The following is a 14,091-nucleotide window of genomic DNA, read 5'->3' as shown; positions in this document are numbered from 1 at the left end:
ACACTGGCTTACCTTCTCTCCAGGGGGGCCAATGGGTCCTTGAGGTCCTGGAAGACCCTGTAAAGATAAGAGAAGACAAGATTAAAAGGCCTGACAGTGAAGTTCCTTGAGAGCAGAGCTTGGTGGGTAACGATATTCGATAAAAGTGCCACCAGCTGAGAAGAACAGCTTCAGTTGCATGATGAAATCATCACTATTCCAGAGCAAGAACATTCTCAAGGGTATTCATTGCTGTGAAAACTAGTTGGTCTCAGTAAGACTATCAGTCTCTGCTGTCATAAGCCATGGTTTCCTCGTAGAAGAGCAATAGAGAAGCTGACGTCCGCCATTCGGCTGACTGGGTACGGACCAGCCTACCACTCACCTGCGCACCGGGGTTTCCTTGCTGTCCTGGGGGACCAGGCTCACCTTGCGGCCCCTGCAGAAGAGTGAAGAAGTGATCTACCAAACTTCTGCACACAATGAATGCTGATTCCCTACCTGCTACCATACATGCACTCACTGGTGTGTCTACAAATCAGCTTGAAAAGATACCATAACTGGGTGGCACACTGGCACAGAGGGTAGCACTGGTGCAGTCTGGGTTGACTTTGCATGTTTTCCTGTATTTGAGCGGGACAGACATGTTTCTTTGTCGAACTGGTGAGACTAACTTGCACTCGGTGTGTGAATGCATAACTTCAATTGCTCTGGACGAATAAGTTAAGTGCCACGGTATCTTAATAATACTTACTGCGTTCAACAAATATACCCTAATGGCCTAATTTTTCATACATTATATTGGCTTTCCAAGCACTGGAAAAAACAAGCAAAGTAAGTATTTATCTCTTCTGTTCTGCAGTACACACTACTGCTTTTTGGAACAATTTCTCGTCCTGCATTTTTCCACTGTGTTGGAGGGTCAAAACAAGACAAGCGCTTGGGGCAGTGCCACTTTAATTGTCTACAACCAAGACTGAAGAAGGTAACCACAGGCCATTTGTGAATTGTGAGATAGCTGTGTCTGCTAACAGCCCACTCTAACCGCCGGCCTAGGCCCAAGCAAGAGGAGCCAAAGCGTCTCACTCAAGGTAATTGAAAATCGATTCTTTGCGAGTTTGGGAAGAGGATAGTGGTGATGGATCCCCTACTCCTACCATCATCCCCACAAACACAGAGCACCTCTCTCCCTCCTGAAGGGGCAAACCTCAAGAGATGTCACCATTATATCTGAAAGGTTCTTATTAGCAAGAAGAGCTTTCAAGAACATAATAGTGGAAGAGGTTGCAAGGTGCTGTACTGATGAAGGCACCCATAGAAAAATATAGCTCTGATTTGATTTAACATATCATTACTCGTAGAGGTTATTAAATGGTGCACCCAGAAAAAAGCTTCCCTTTGTCTGCCTGCCTGTGTGCTACATTTCAAAGAATCATTTTTAAGACTCATACTCACAATGTTTCCCTTGGGTCCGGGGTAGCCGTCCATTCCAGTCACACCCTGAAATGAAACACCAAATCTATATTAGCTTTTTGGTGTACATTAACAAAGACATATTGAATGCTGATGTGACTTCAGAGAAGCACCTTAAAGCAAGGCTTCATGATCAATGGCTTAATAAAGCAACTATGTGAATTATATTTATGCTCCATAGTGAGAAACAAATTCTTCAGTATGTCAACTTCTTAGAGCACACGCGCACAAGGCATATTTCAGATCCCACTGACTGCACAAATACATCTACAGCGATGTGAGTCTCACACCTACCGGCGAACCAGGAGGTCCTGGGGGTCCTTTTGGTCCAAGCAAACCACGAGGGCCCTACAGAGAGAGGGCCAGTAAGTGGAACACCTCATCTGATGTGTTAATGTAACACAGGGAGAACATCTGTGGTTTCTCATGGGTTCTGCTGCAGGAACAATGTCTTATTCCTGCTGAAATGGTTATAGTGGAGCCAGAGACAAGTACACTGAGGAGGTGGACACATTGTCAAGGTACGTTTCAAGTAGGGTAGAAAGCTTAAAGCAAACCAAAGGGAATATTAATATCCGAGGTAAATTAAATAACTAAATTAAATACTGATATTTTATTTAAATACTGCTAGAAGGTATTTTATATATGCATATATATAAACACTAACAAATTTCAGCAGCTTAATGTAAGAATACTTCTGCAGGATGTTAACTGGTAACTGCAACATTAACGGAACAGCTAAAACATGTAGAAGGAAATGAGTATAACTGATGATACCCTTAAAAGCAATGGATAAATGATAAAAAGTGGAACACACAAAATATAGCAATAAAAGTAGACAAGTTGAGAAAGTTCCATATAAAAGCACATTCTTAATAAAAAATATATTATTATTAAAGGAAAATTAGGAATGTGAGTTAGAAAGGCCAATCAGTTCCAAAGCCATATGAGAGAAGTTCGAGGATGAAAACAAAGTTTTCAGCATTAGTGTGCGCTGCCCCTTGGAGCGCAAATATCTGAAGTTACGTTCTACATGGCTGTTTAGCTGAGCACTAGATAAATGTATAAAAGAGCCATATGGACTGAATATTCTTCTCTGGTGACTGACTCGACTCTTATGTGTCCGTGCAGCTGCAGTCACGGTGGACTGGGTGCATGCAGTACATCCCCCTCCCAGTGCTAAGAGTACCTGCACAGCGTAGCCCCCAGCCCCCATCCCTGCTTACGCTGCAGTTTCCCCTCAACTGCTGCACCACTCAGACTCCGGGCAAAATGAGTGTTACTGCAGAGTAGGCAGCCATGTTGAACGACTCCTCCAGGGGCAGGGAGAACACACACTCCTGGGGTTTTTTCCCACACATGACTTTCAGAAGGATTGGCTCTAAGGTGGTAGTGTTTGCTGTTGCCAGGGTTCCGATGCCCTCGCTTGGCCCATCACCTTGGGTATCTTGTTACCGGTAGGTGTAGTTGTACTCTTGTAGGCAACTGCATATAGAACTGTCTGTGCACACTCAAATCATACCTACACACTTGTCCAGAAGGAACACTATAGGAGTGAATTTGGATCGTTTGTTAGTATCGGTCAAGAACGCTAGATTGTCTGGTGTGACTCATCGCCACTGGAATGGGTCTGCATAACTAAGAAGCGTGCCATTAACTGTGGCAAAGCAGAGAACCAACAAAGCATTTGTGGCGTTACGTTGATCTTAGGAAATGAGACTTACTGGTTCACCAGGCAGTCCCCTTGGTCCAATCTCACCATCATCGCCCTGTCAATCAGAAATTCACTGTCAACCTGCAGTGCCCAAGCACATAAAGCTTCCTTTTTGTCTGTAAGGGTTGCCCACACACACACAAAATAGCAGTGACCTAGGCAGTATGAGGACACTAATATACATCATTACCAGATGCAAAGCAGAAACGTATCCAGTAGTTACAGTAAGAGTTGAAATTATGTATTTCTTGGAATAACTCACTGAACTTTTATGCAGAACTTCTTTCCCAGATTTTTGACCTCAGTTTAAAATTGTTTCCAATTGTAAATAACATCTGGCTATCCGTGAAGTCCTCCACCTCCCACCAGTCCAGATGCTTAAACTGCCAGGACTTTCTAGACTTTCTATACTTGTGTGTGATCAGTGGTTTATAGCCACTGATACTGATTGTTTATTCACAAAAGTTGCTACGGTGAGGAGAGGGGGATGGGGAGGGATTGAGGACAAAGAGGTCATCTTACCCTCTCACCATCTTCTCCAGGTGGTCCAGGAGGTCCTGATGGTCCTGACTCACCCTGAACAAAGCATGCAAAAAACAAACACACAGACACAGATGCAGAAACGCACAGAAAGAAATTGATCAGATCACTGCCGTACGACCACACATGCATGTCCACCTGCACAGCCAGGCAAATGCGCACGTTCACACACATGCACATATATAGACAGATACCTATTTGCGATATAAGTACATATAAACCCACACCAGAGGCACAACTTACACCACAACAAAGACCTAACTGTTGAGTATTTTTTTTTTCAAAGGGCTAGAGTTGAAGAAAACCAAAGGGGAAAAAAAAAAAAAAAAACCCTGTCTGAGCTGTGCTTTTCTTTCCTAATACCTTCCCACAAAATCAGTTCCACATGGGCCTGAAGCAGCTATGGCTCAGAGCCGTGCAGGGAACACTATGCAGGATCACGTTCCTGTCTCACACCGGCAGTCTGCCCCGTGGCGTGACTCACCGACTCAAAAATCCTTCATTCTCAACGACATGCCGGACCTTACACTGTCAATAAGTGAAATATTCCCCTCACCATAACCGTCTGAATCCAGCTTCACTGGTGAATGTAAAACCTCTCACCAACACAGATTCCATACCTCATGGTCAAATAGCCACATCAGCCAGAATACACACACACACACACATTTTCAGAACCGCTTGTCCCATATGGGGTCACGGGGAACCGGAGCCTACCCGGCAACACAGGGCGTAAGGCTGGAGGGGGAGGGGACACACCCAGGACGGGACGCCAGTCCGTCACAAGGCACCCCAAGTGGGACTTGAACCCCAGACCCACCGGAGAGCAGGACTGTGGTCCAACCCACTGCGCCACCGCACCCCCTCAGCCAGAATATTAAGCAGAAAAAAACAAGCAAAAAGTTGCCTCTCAGACAATGAAGAGAAATTCAGCACTTCTTTCTGCCAGACTTCTCTGCACAAGAGTCATAACCTCTTCGAAGTCTGTCGATAATACCAATCAGACAAACGAAATCCAAAGTAGGACAAGCACTTATTTTGGTACACACACTGAAGAAGAAAGAAGCCCAAGAAACTTCTGAGGTCCATCTTGTTGATTTGTTTTGTTTTATTCATCACAACCTTGAGCAGTGATTTCCAAAATAACATTTACGGAAAGCAAATTTTAAGCAGATTATTTTCAGCCAGGCCATCTTCCTGGCCCTGATTACCAAGGTGTGACCAAAGTTATAAATTTACTGCAATTGAATGCTATTTGCTATTTTTTAAGTCTAGATGGAGCTGTAAACTAGCAAGATTGTGCCGCATTTCCTTCACACATCTCATCCTGATGAAAACCTTGCCGCAACACACCCTTCCAACTAAACGTTTTACCAGAGTATACATGCTAGGCAACGGTCAAATATTTTATTCCCAGTAATACTTTCATATCATAATAAAAAACTGTATTTAAAAGCCAAGAATTGTGTTTCAGAGGATATCTGGCAAGTGGATATGCCATGTTTCATAACTTCCTTAGGACTAAAATTACTGGAACAAAGCAACAAGATAAGCAAATTGGAAGCCTAAGTTCTACAAACAACATTTCTCCTAATAGTTTTTAAATTATCAAAGTATTCTATATTTAAAATTTAAATAAAAACATCCACAACACTTACTCTGTGTCCTTTCTCCCCAGGGAGTCCAGCAAGTCCATCAAAGCCCCTGTCGCCCTGTTAGAGAACGATAAGAGGAGAGGAATGTCAGGTGTTATGACCAGACTTGCATCATGCAAGGAACCTGAAGCATGGGCCTGTCTTCAAGCCCAGAGCCAAAAGAAAGTCTCGGGGGGGGCGAAAGAGAAGATGTGTTAGCTGACCCCTAAGACATTTCCAGTGGAGACCTGTGATAAAGTCTTGATTCATAGGGAGTTTTGCTAAGATTGAATCATGTTGGAACTTGCAACCGCTCTAACGGGCAAGACCACTGTCTCGCTGTATCTATGTGCAGAAAGACAAGGCAATTAAGAGCTTTGCACCTTTGGTCCAGTCTGTCCCGGCATGCCTCTGGCTCCATCTGCCCCTGAACGGCCCTGGATACATGAACAAAAACAGAACATCAGCTCCATGCAAATCTGAAGTGCTCCACAAAGCACAACACAGGAAACCTCTCAGTCACACATTCCTTGCAATTTTACTTGACAAAGCACCCAGCGACACACTTGAATGTAATAATAAATAGTAAAAAAGGAATGCGATTGTGACAGTTACATTCAAAGATTCTTTTTAACTCAGTATTTTACGTAAAACTTCTAGGCCACTGCATCTCATCTCTTACTTTAGACTATGTTCCAGTGGCAGGTGTAGAGCTGATCGTTGAGTTTTTGATGTATTCTACCGCTATTAGAAGCGCTGTCAACAGCCCATATGATTCAGAAATCCAATGCATTATGTCAGTGTGCTGGATTTGACCTTGCTAAGGTCGAGGATTTAACAGACAGAAAACTGATATTGTGTTTGCTGCTTCCCAAAGAAGTGCAGAGCTTGTTCTGGGACACAAACCACTTGGCATGAATGCCCTAGGGCATGTCCTTTCCTCTCTCAACCAATTTTTGATTATAAGCTAAGAAGCAGGCTTTGCACACAATTCATGAAAGGAAACAAGTCTCTGAATCATGCAAAAGCTGAATGGGATATGGAGGTGTCGCACATGAATTCATTATTCTTTTCACAGTGCTTCACGTACTTATCTCTTTTAGAGAATACAAAACTTTCAACAGCAACAAAATAGAAGCAGATCTATTTAGGGAACATCTATTAGGGCAACTGTTTGCATTAAATGAAGAAGGATAATATTTTCGCTATTGAGATTTTGTCTTCATTTATGCAAATAACCTCAATTTATATGTATTGCATGTAAATCACCTCAATTTATATGCAGCAGAGGTTGTGTTGAAAGTGAGGCCACAAATACCAGTGTAGTTTATTCATGGAGGACATTAACACAATTATTTTATTATTTTAGCAGTTGGTACGTCCCTGGAATACCCATGAAAAAAAAACAGTCACCCAGAAAGACTGCTGTGAATCACTTTACGACATCAGGTCAGTGATGCAGCTGCTTAGCAAGGACATGAGCAGTTTGCAAAGATAAACCTTATCAATTCAAAGAGCACAACTGGAAGTGAAAATGCCCTTGTGCACAGAAATCAGCCAAATCAGTTAAAACTCAGCTGACCCGTTAGGCCACCGTTGAGAATGCCAACAGCATATGCTACATGTATGATACATGCACAAATAATACTAATGCTAGATGTGCCATAACTGCCTACATCACAGTTTAATATAACATTTTTGCTCTTTTCATCATCATTCTACCCCCCCCCAGTCAATTCATTTACTGGTATCCAGGTAATTGCAGTTTGGTGAACCATCTCCTCACTCTTCTGTCCATGTTCTCTGTCCAATCAGGGAGAAATCTTTCTGTAGGTGGTGCTCCCACCACTCTCATCTCTGCATGTGCAACACTTTTTTATGTTGCGCAAAAATAGTGGCGCATGAAGCTGACTCACCCGTCGCCCTGGTTTTCCAACTGGTCCCGGAGAGCCCATCGGACCGCGAGGTCCCTGCCGAGAACAGGACACGCTGTAATGGTGCTGCGCGGCAAGATGCCACACCAGTGTAACTAGGGGCAGCTAAGATGACATGCTGTGAAACACGCGTCCAGGTGTCTTCAGGAAAGACACTTATTTCTGAGACACTGAGTCAGTATGCTAAAAAGGACATTGTTGCTACTCCAGCCTTTCCAAACTTATATGCTAGAAGTCAGTGATGAGTGGGCAACCTTGTTATCTCAGTGCCTGGGGTGTCAACAGGAAACCTTTTGTAGGAGAGCACCGTAAGGCACTACAAACAAAACAGATGGCGAGCCTTCACTTTGAAAACCCACAGGAAAACAGGTAAAATATGGCCTTCGTTCACATCTTTTACCTGTGGACCGATATCTCCAGCTTCACCTTTCAGTCCAGAAACACCTGGGGGACCCTGGGAAAACAAAGCAAAGCAGCATTGTGCAAGAGTATGTAGCAGTCCTTTTCTTAATTCACATTATTCTACTGATGCTGAATAGTGCCACACAAGTGAGACCCGAAACATCTCGAAATATCATGCTCTCACATGCAATCGAGCAACCTTTAGGTGGCTTTCTTCACTTCTTACTGCTGATGTTCATGAGTTGACCCATGTTATTTCAATGTAGTAAAATGAGAAAAGCTCAAACGTTCCTTATAGGAATGCGAGTCAGGAAACCTCTGGTACGTAATGGTTATTCTTGCTGCAGAACGTATACAGTTTGAGAAGTGTCACTTACCAGAGGCCCTGGTCTTCCAGTAAGACCCATCGGGCCCGTGGGACCGCGCATAGCCAGCTGCGAGGGAAAAGAGACTTGTTAGCTGGAAGCGTCTCTCTGCAAGTCAAACAGAACCTCAGATTCTCTCCTTCAGGGTTGCCATTCGCTTTGGACAAGAACAATGTCTCTGCATGACTGTAGTTCCAAAAATCAGCTTTTCTTTACATATGTTAGCATATATGCCCTCTTTGAGCTTCCTCTGTCCATTTCTAAAGGCTCATCTCTGCGTGGAGCCAACATCTTATGTGTGTCTGTTACAAATCTGTGTCTTTGTGACTTACAATGTCTGTGCCTCTTTGTGCACAGCTGCAGTACTTGGAGGTTTGTGTGTACACATGTGTATTTTTGCTGTGTGACCATACAGCATGAGTCAAAAGACTGAGTAAACCTGAGCAACAGCTGTACGGAATGAACTGGACAGAAGAGTAAGAGGAAAGCAACACGCAAGTATCCTGCGTATGTCTCAGGCTATTGTAGCCGAAGAGCTGGGAAGACACGTGAGCTGGTTTCCCGGTCAAATTTATTGACTGAATGTCTTGTGAAGAAAAACTGGTTTCCAGCAGGTATACTCGAACCTTTCACTGGCACCGCACGCACGCTCTTATCCGTGCTGTTATCGTATGTCACCGTATCGGCAAATGTATCTGGGTACCACTGTGTTTGCAAAGTTGATTTGCGTGTTTGTTGGTGTGTGGCCGTATTTACAAGCACATCTACGTGTGTGTGAGTGTGAGGATGTGAGTGCATTTGTCACCACATCGTATGTGCCTTTGCAGAGCCCTGGACAGGGTACTCACCCTGGCTTGCTGCATGAGGGCTTGCATCTGTGATTCCTGTGCTGAGACAGCGGGTCCCTTCTGACCGGAGTCCCCGCCTGCGCTGAACCGGAACTGTCAGACAGAGGAGCCGGAGAGGGGCTTACACGCAAGCAAGAGATGACAGTCAAAAAAGGATAAAAGGAACTCACTCCAGGGGAAAAAAAGCTAAGGCTCTGTTTTGTTTTCTTTTTTCTTCTAAGAAACAACACACAAGTGCTTATGGTGTGATTTCCCCTTCCACATTTGTATGGCTTCTCATCCATCGGACATGGCATCATCTCCGGTCCTCTGCCACCTTTTCGTTTCATCTGTTGGCTTGTTGTACTGGCTCTGATTTGAACTAACCTGGCTGCAGATGAAAAAGCTGCTAGAGACAATAAGAGGAACCTGTCATCTTTTGGAGTCATATGCCTCCAGTATATTGTTTTAATTAAAGAGCAGTGCCTTAGCGACGTCATTGCAGCTCCCAGTCGTGGCAGACATGAGACTGAAGATTACAGTCTAAAAGTTGATCTCCAAATCTGCAAGCATATATAGATGGATCCTGACCCAGAAGCTAAGCTGTGCTGCGTTCCTGTGATAAAAGGAAGAGACACAACCCAAAGAGCATCACTGCTACACTTCATCTCTGTATCGGTATCACTGCTGCGGTGGGCCTCTGCGTACACACCACTTCTACTCACGGTGTGTGGTGCCGCCTGCTGGCTACATCCACACAGTACATTAAATGTCCTCACTAATATAAGGGCTTTGGGGGCATTGTATTCAAAATTGGTGAAAAAAAAAGACTGTTAGAGAGAGCTTTCACCAGGGTGAAAGGACTGGTCAGGACACCTTGATCCCATGCAAACTAAGAAACAAATAGATAAAGGAAGCCTTTCAGATTCTAACTATCTTGTCACACTTTCTGAAGCTCATCAACCCTCTTTGCATCTTTTCTAACCGCACTGCTTTGTTTCCTTTTTGGTTTTCAGCTGACTGCACGCAAGCCCAGATTGGTCCAGCAACCTCACTCTGCGCTGCAATTGCCCCCATCTAGCCGGCGTGCCCCAGTATCCTCTGCTGATCCCGCCATCACAGAGGCAATGTGAAGGCAGTTCACATGAGACACAGGGCACATGAACATCAAAATCATTTACTGCTCTGCTGAACTTGTTTTTTTTCTTCTCTGGAATAGAGAGCGTGTGGCACATTTCATTACAGCTTATGACACTGCATGTTCAGCTGCCAAACACACCGAAAAAATAAATAAATTTGCACCTCTGGGGAGCTGGGCTGGTGCTGGAATTACATCAGTCACACGAGCAGAAAGTGGATTCTGTTCATAAACCTCGGCTACAGGCTTTTGCAGATTAGCCAAACATTTAGTTCTGACCGTAGACCATAAATGATCATAGCACAAAGTGTGTTGACTGGCAAAAACTGCAACTGGCTGGCAGGTAAGCATCTGACTGAATCAAAACTGATCACAAAGGTACAACAGATGTGCTTCCATTTAATTACATTTTTCATTCAGGTGTTCCCGCTTTTTCATCACAGGCTTCTTCTCGATCAAGGACTCCGAATGACCTCGACACACACCACGTGGACACAAGTCGCTGACAGCGAAACATCGAAATAGATCAAAATGAGCATCCAAAGTTTCCAGCATGCGACTCATTTCCATGTAAATGTGCTCAGTTTCATCATCAAACAAACACAATGGTGACCCCTGGCAAACACCATTTGCACTACAGATGGTGATATTTACTTGTGGGAGTTGCCGAGAATGCCTTTTAGAAATCGCTGAGACATTATGAGGAACAAACACAGAAGGACGTGCCTTGACATCACTGATGTCCTTCTGCGGTGTGCTTGGAACCAGCGCCGAGTGTTTGAGAGGCACGTACTGTACGTCTCTGGTGAGCCCCCACCTGTCAGCCTGGCCTGGCAGTAAAAACCCCACAGCAAGAAGCACTTCAAGAGCAACAGAATATCCTCTCTTCCCAACTTGATCACAAACTAGTCCCAACTGAGCCAGCGCGCTCCTGACTGACAGGCATTTACTCAGTCCCACCAAGAGCCATGCTTACATTTACTCAGCTGACACTTTGCTCCAAAGCGATTTACACAGTTAAGCTACTTACAATTATCAACCCATTTAATAAGCTGGGTAGTTTTTACTAGTGCGACTCAGAGTAAGTACCTTGACCAAGGGCCCTACAGCAGGAGGGGGATTCATACTTCTGAGTCCAAAGGCAGCAGGACTAACCACTACGGCCCCTGCTGCTCCTTGGGACATCCCATCAATTCCTGTCGCTCAAGAGCAAGAGCAATGCTCGTCGAATCAAATCGTGTGAGAAGAGCAAGAAGAAATAAAATTCCGGAGAATTTCCTCGTAAGCTCCGGACTCAAACTTGGCAGGACCCCCGTAGTATTTTACACTCAGGGGAGCAAGGGGTGAGAGGTGATCATGTGGGAGTTCCAGACTACTGAAACTTTACCCATCCATTATTTCGTCTCATGTTTTCTTTCCTTCTGAAACACGCACTTTTGAAACATGACTGCAGGATAAGAAGGAATTCTGTAAAATTAACCAGGCGTTGCATTCCCAAGCCACGTGGTAAATTAATAAAACGCTGAAATGAGTTCTACAGCAGCCCCTGGCTCCAACGGAGGCGCATGTAATGTGGGCTAACAGTGTCCATTTATCACTTTCTCACACGGGAAGCGCAGCCTACCCGGTTACGAAAATGTCAGCGTGACATCGGACAACTGCTGTGAGCCCCAGAGATAGCATAATGTGTCATACGCATCTCTGCACAGATTCCACCGCCCTTGCAAGTGGACTTCAGTTACTCTTCACAAACAGCAGGTGGAAGCATTTTGCAGGATTACCGGACGCGAAAGCATTGAGGAAACTCCCTAAATTCTGTGAACAAATTGCTTCGCTGAACTGTCCGGGACCAAAGACGCCTGTCAGTGTGCTAACATCAATTTAAGCATTAAGGACAAGGAGATCTAAACACACAGTGAGGATGGCAACTGCATACAGGACAATATTTCTGAGAAACGATAAACACGGGCCCAAGTGTCATTTTCCAAAACACATTTAATTACGTACAACTCTATAAAAGCCAAGCAGACTATTGGGAGAAATACATATGTTTATGCTTCAAAGACTTATTTTTCCCAGGCGTCAGAGAAAGACAATAAACAAGGCACTTTTGCTACGGTATGTATTTACTTACAGGCAGCATCAAAACCGTCCCGGGAGGTCCTGGCAGACCATCAGCACCGGGAAGGCCTGGGCGCCCATGGGGGCCCTGTGAAAAGGCAAAAGCATTCACACATGTTATGATTCAGGAAGGCTTGGTCTGGTCACATGCAGAGAAAAAGAAAAAAAAAAAAAAAAAACCTTATAACTGTATTGCTGCAACATAAATGAATAAATAAATGAAAATAAGTGATCCTTTTGGCATTTCTAGATCTGAAGTAGACAGAGTCAAACAACGGTGCTGAGCATTCCTCTTAAAACAAGACTGTCTTCACTGACAAAATGAGAATGACTTGCTCTATATCACTGGCAAAGCATAAGCCTTGTCTCAGTAGAGATTACGGACAATAAGGATAAACTTCTCTTCAACAAATGGTCACTGACAGAAGGGGGTCGAGCCTCTCTCTCCATAACGATCACTGGAAATGTAAATGAGCTTCTCCCTCTAGTCACCACGGACACCAGAACGAGGCTCTCTCTTCCTAATTGTAACTGACACTGAGAATAAACTTCTTCTCACCTGATGATCCCTGACCGTGGAAAGAGCTTTCCTCTCCACTGTGATGACTAACACGATGAGAGTGAGGCTCAATCTTCACCATGATCACGAACACAATGAAAATGTGCCTGACCATGATAATTAATAGTGAAAATGAGATTCCCTCATTTCCTCCTCACCATGACCGCTATTACCTCTGTCTCCATAATGACAAATAATAAAGGAAGGATAAGCTGATCTCTTTATCATGCATCAGTTGGTTCAGGCCCCAGGGTCTTCTCCCCGTCCGAGTAAAGAGGGGTGATTAAGAGGGTTACGATGCAGACAGGAAGCAAAAAATCCACCAGAAAGGGAGACGTCATTAAGAAAACCATACCAGGCCAGAAGAGTTCAATCAGTGTAAAAAAACTGTTGTGTGTGACAACTCTGAGAGTACAGAAACACAAACGTATGTCCTAATTCAGGCAGTATGCTGGAAACCCTTAGGGTATGCTTTGGAAATCAACAGAAGGTTCTCTGGGCCATATGAACTATTTGGACACTATGAGGAATTTTGCTATAACTTTCCTTTGCAGTTGACCTCCACGTTATATCAAGGCTGTACTTACCCTCTCTCCAGGTTCTCCAGCAGGGCCAGGGGAGCCAGCAGGACCAGTCGGGCCGGGCAGACCCTGCAGATGACATCACAACTAATTTCACACAAATGGAGTTCATGAGTTGGTGTCAGCATTTTTGAGCCACACATTACAAATCAACTCTAATCCTTTTCTCTGTTCATTTTTAATGCTGCTTATGGCAGGTGAGTAAGGTCTTATTTCATTTTTTGCAACACCTCGGGGGTCAAACACCACACAAGAAAGAGCATGTTATACTATAAGCATACAAGTGCCTCTCCTCAGATCCCAAGGGGATGCCTGCTCTCACTTCATTGTGTTACACCTTCTGCCACTCGACTGGATCATTGATGGAAATGTCTATGCCAAAATAAAAGGAAATTTGCCTCACTAGGCACATGCAAAGTACAGTCTGCCCTCCAAATTCATGTAAGTTTCATGTTCGCGAATTTGATTATTCGCGAGTTGGTCTTCAATAATTAAACGGGAATTTTTTTTGGATTTTTGCAACCTGGCAGAAGACGGTCGCAGGCTAGAAAATGTAAACATTCAGCAATTCGTAAAAGCTCATAATATGTGCGTTATTATTCTACTGTATTTTTATTCCGCATTACTATGAATGCAGTACTGTACACAGTACAAAAAATTATTAGAAAAAGATATTTTTTGAGGGGGGGTGCGGTGGCGCAGTGGGTTGGACCACAGTCCTGCTCTCCGGTGGGTCTGGGGTTCGAGTCCCGCTTGGGGTGCCTTGCGACGGACTGGCGTCCCGTCCTGGGTGTGTCCCCTCCCCCTCCAGCCTTACGCCCTGA

General features: G+C 44.3%; 1 protein-coding gene across 2 annotated transcripts in view; it reads right to left on the bottom strand.

Moving 5' to 3' along the window:
- The window catches only part of LOC108938540 (collagen alpha-1(V) chain-like), a 90,771-nt gene that overhangs the window by 27,572 nt on the left and 49,108 nt on the right, over nucleotides 1–14,091 (bottom strand). For both annotated transcript variants that reach the window (XM_018759125.2, XM_029259534.1), the window contains exons 11-24: nucleotides 13,274–13,336; nucleotides 12,141–12,215; nucleotides 8,890–8,982; nucleotides 8,054–8,110; nucleotides 7,675–7,728; nucleotides 7,257–7,310; nucleotides 5,724–5,777; nucleotides 5,365–5,418; nucleotides 3,689–3,742; nucleotides 3,177–3,221; nucleotides 1,747–1,800; nucleotides 1,435–1,479; nucleotides 365–418; nucleotides 13–57 (exon numbers count right to left, since the gene is read on the bottom strand). In XM_018759125.2, coding sequence (XP_018614641.2) covers nucleotides 13–57; nucleotides 365–418; nucleotides 1,435–1,479; nucleotides 1,747–1,800; nucleotides 3,177–3,221; nucleotides 3,689–3,742; nucleotides 5,365–5,418; nucleotides 5,724–5,777; nucleotides 7,257–7,310; nucleotides 7,675–7,728; nucleotides 8,054–8,110; nucleotides 8,890–8,982; nucleotides 12,141–12,215; nucleotides 13,274–13,336 — 801 coding nt within the window. The remainder of the gene's footprint in view (nucleotides 1–12; nucleotides 58–364; nucleotides 419–1,434; nucleotides 1,480–1,746; nucleotides 1,801–3,176; nucleotides 3,222–3,688; nucleotides 3,743–5,364; nucleotides 5,419–5,723; nucleotides 5,778–7,256; nucleotides 7,311–7,674; nucleotides 7,729–8,053; nucleotides 8,111–8,889; nucleotides 8,983–12,140; nucleotides 12,216–13,273; nucleotides 13,337–14,091) is intronic.

This window comes from Scleropages formosus, chromosome 17, assembly GCF_900964775.1.
Source record: "Scleropages formosus chromosome 17, fSclFor1.1, whole genome shotgun sequence".
In the NCBI taxonomy this organism is placed as follows: Eukaryota; Metazoa; Chordata; class Actinopteri; order Osteoglossiformes; family Osteoglossidae; genus Scleropages; species Scleropages formosus.
The sequence above is the reverse complement of the archived record's forward strand: the minus strand, read 5'-3'. Positions and strand labels throughout refer to the sequence as shown.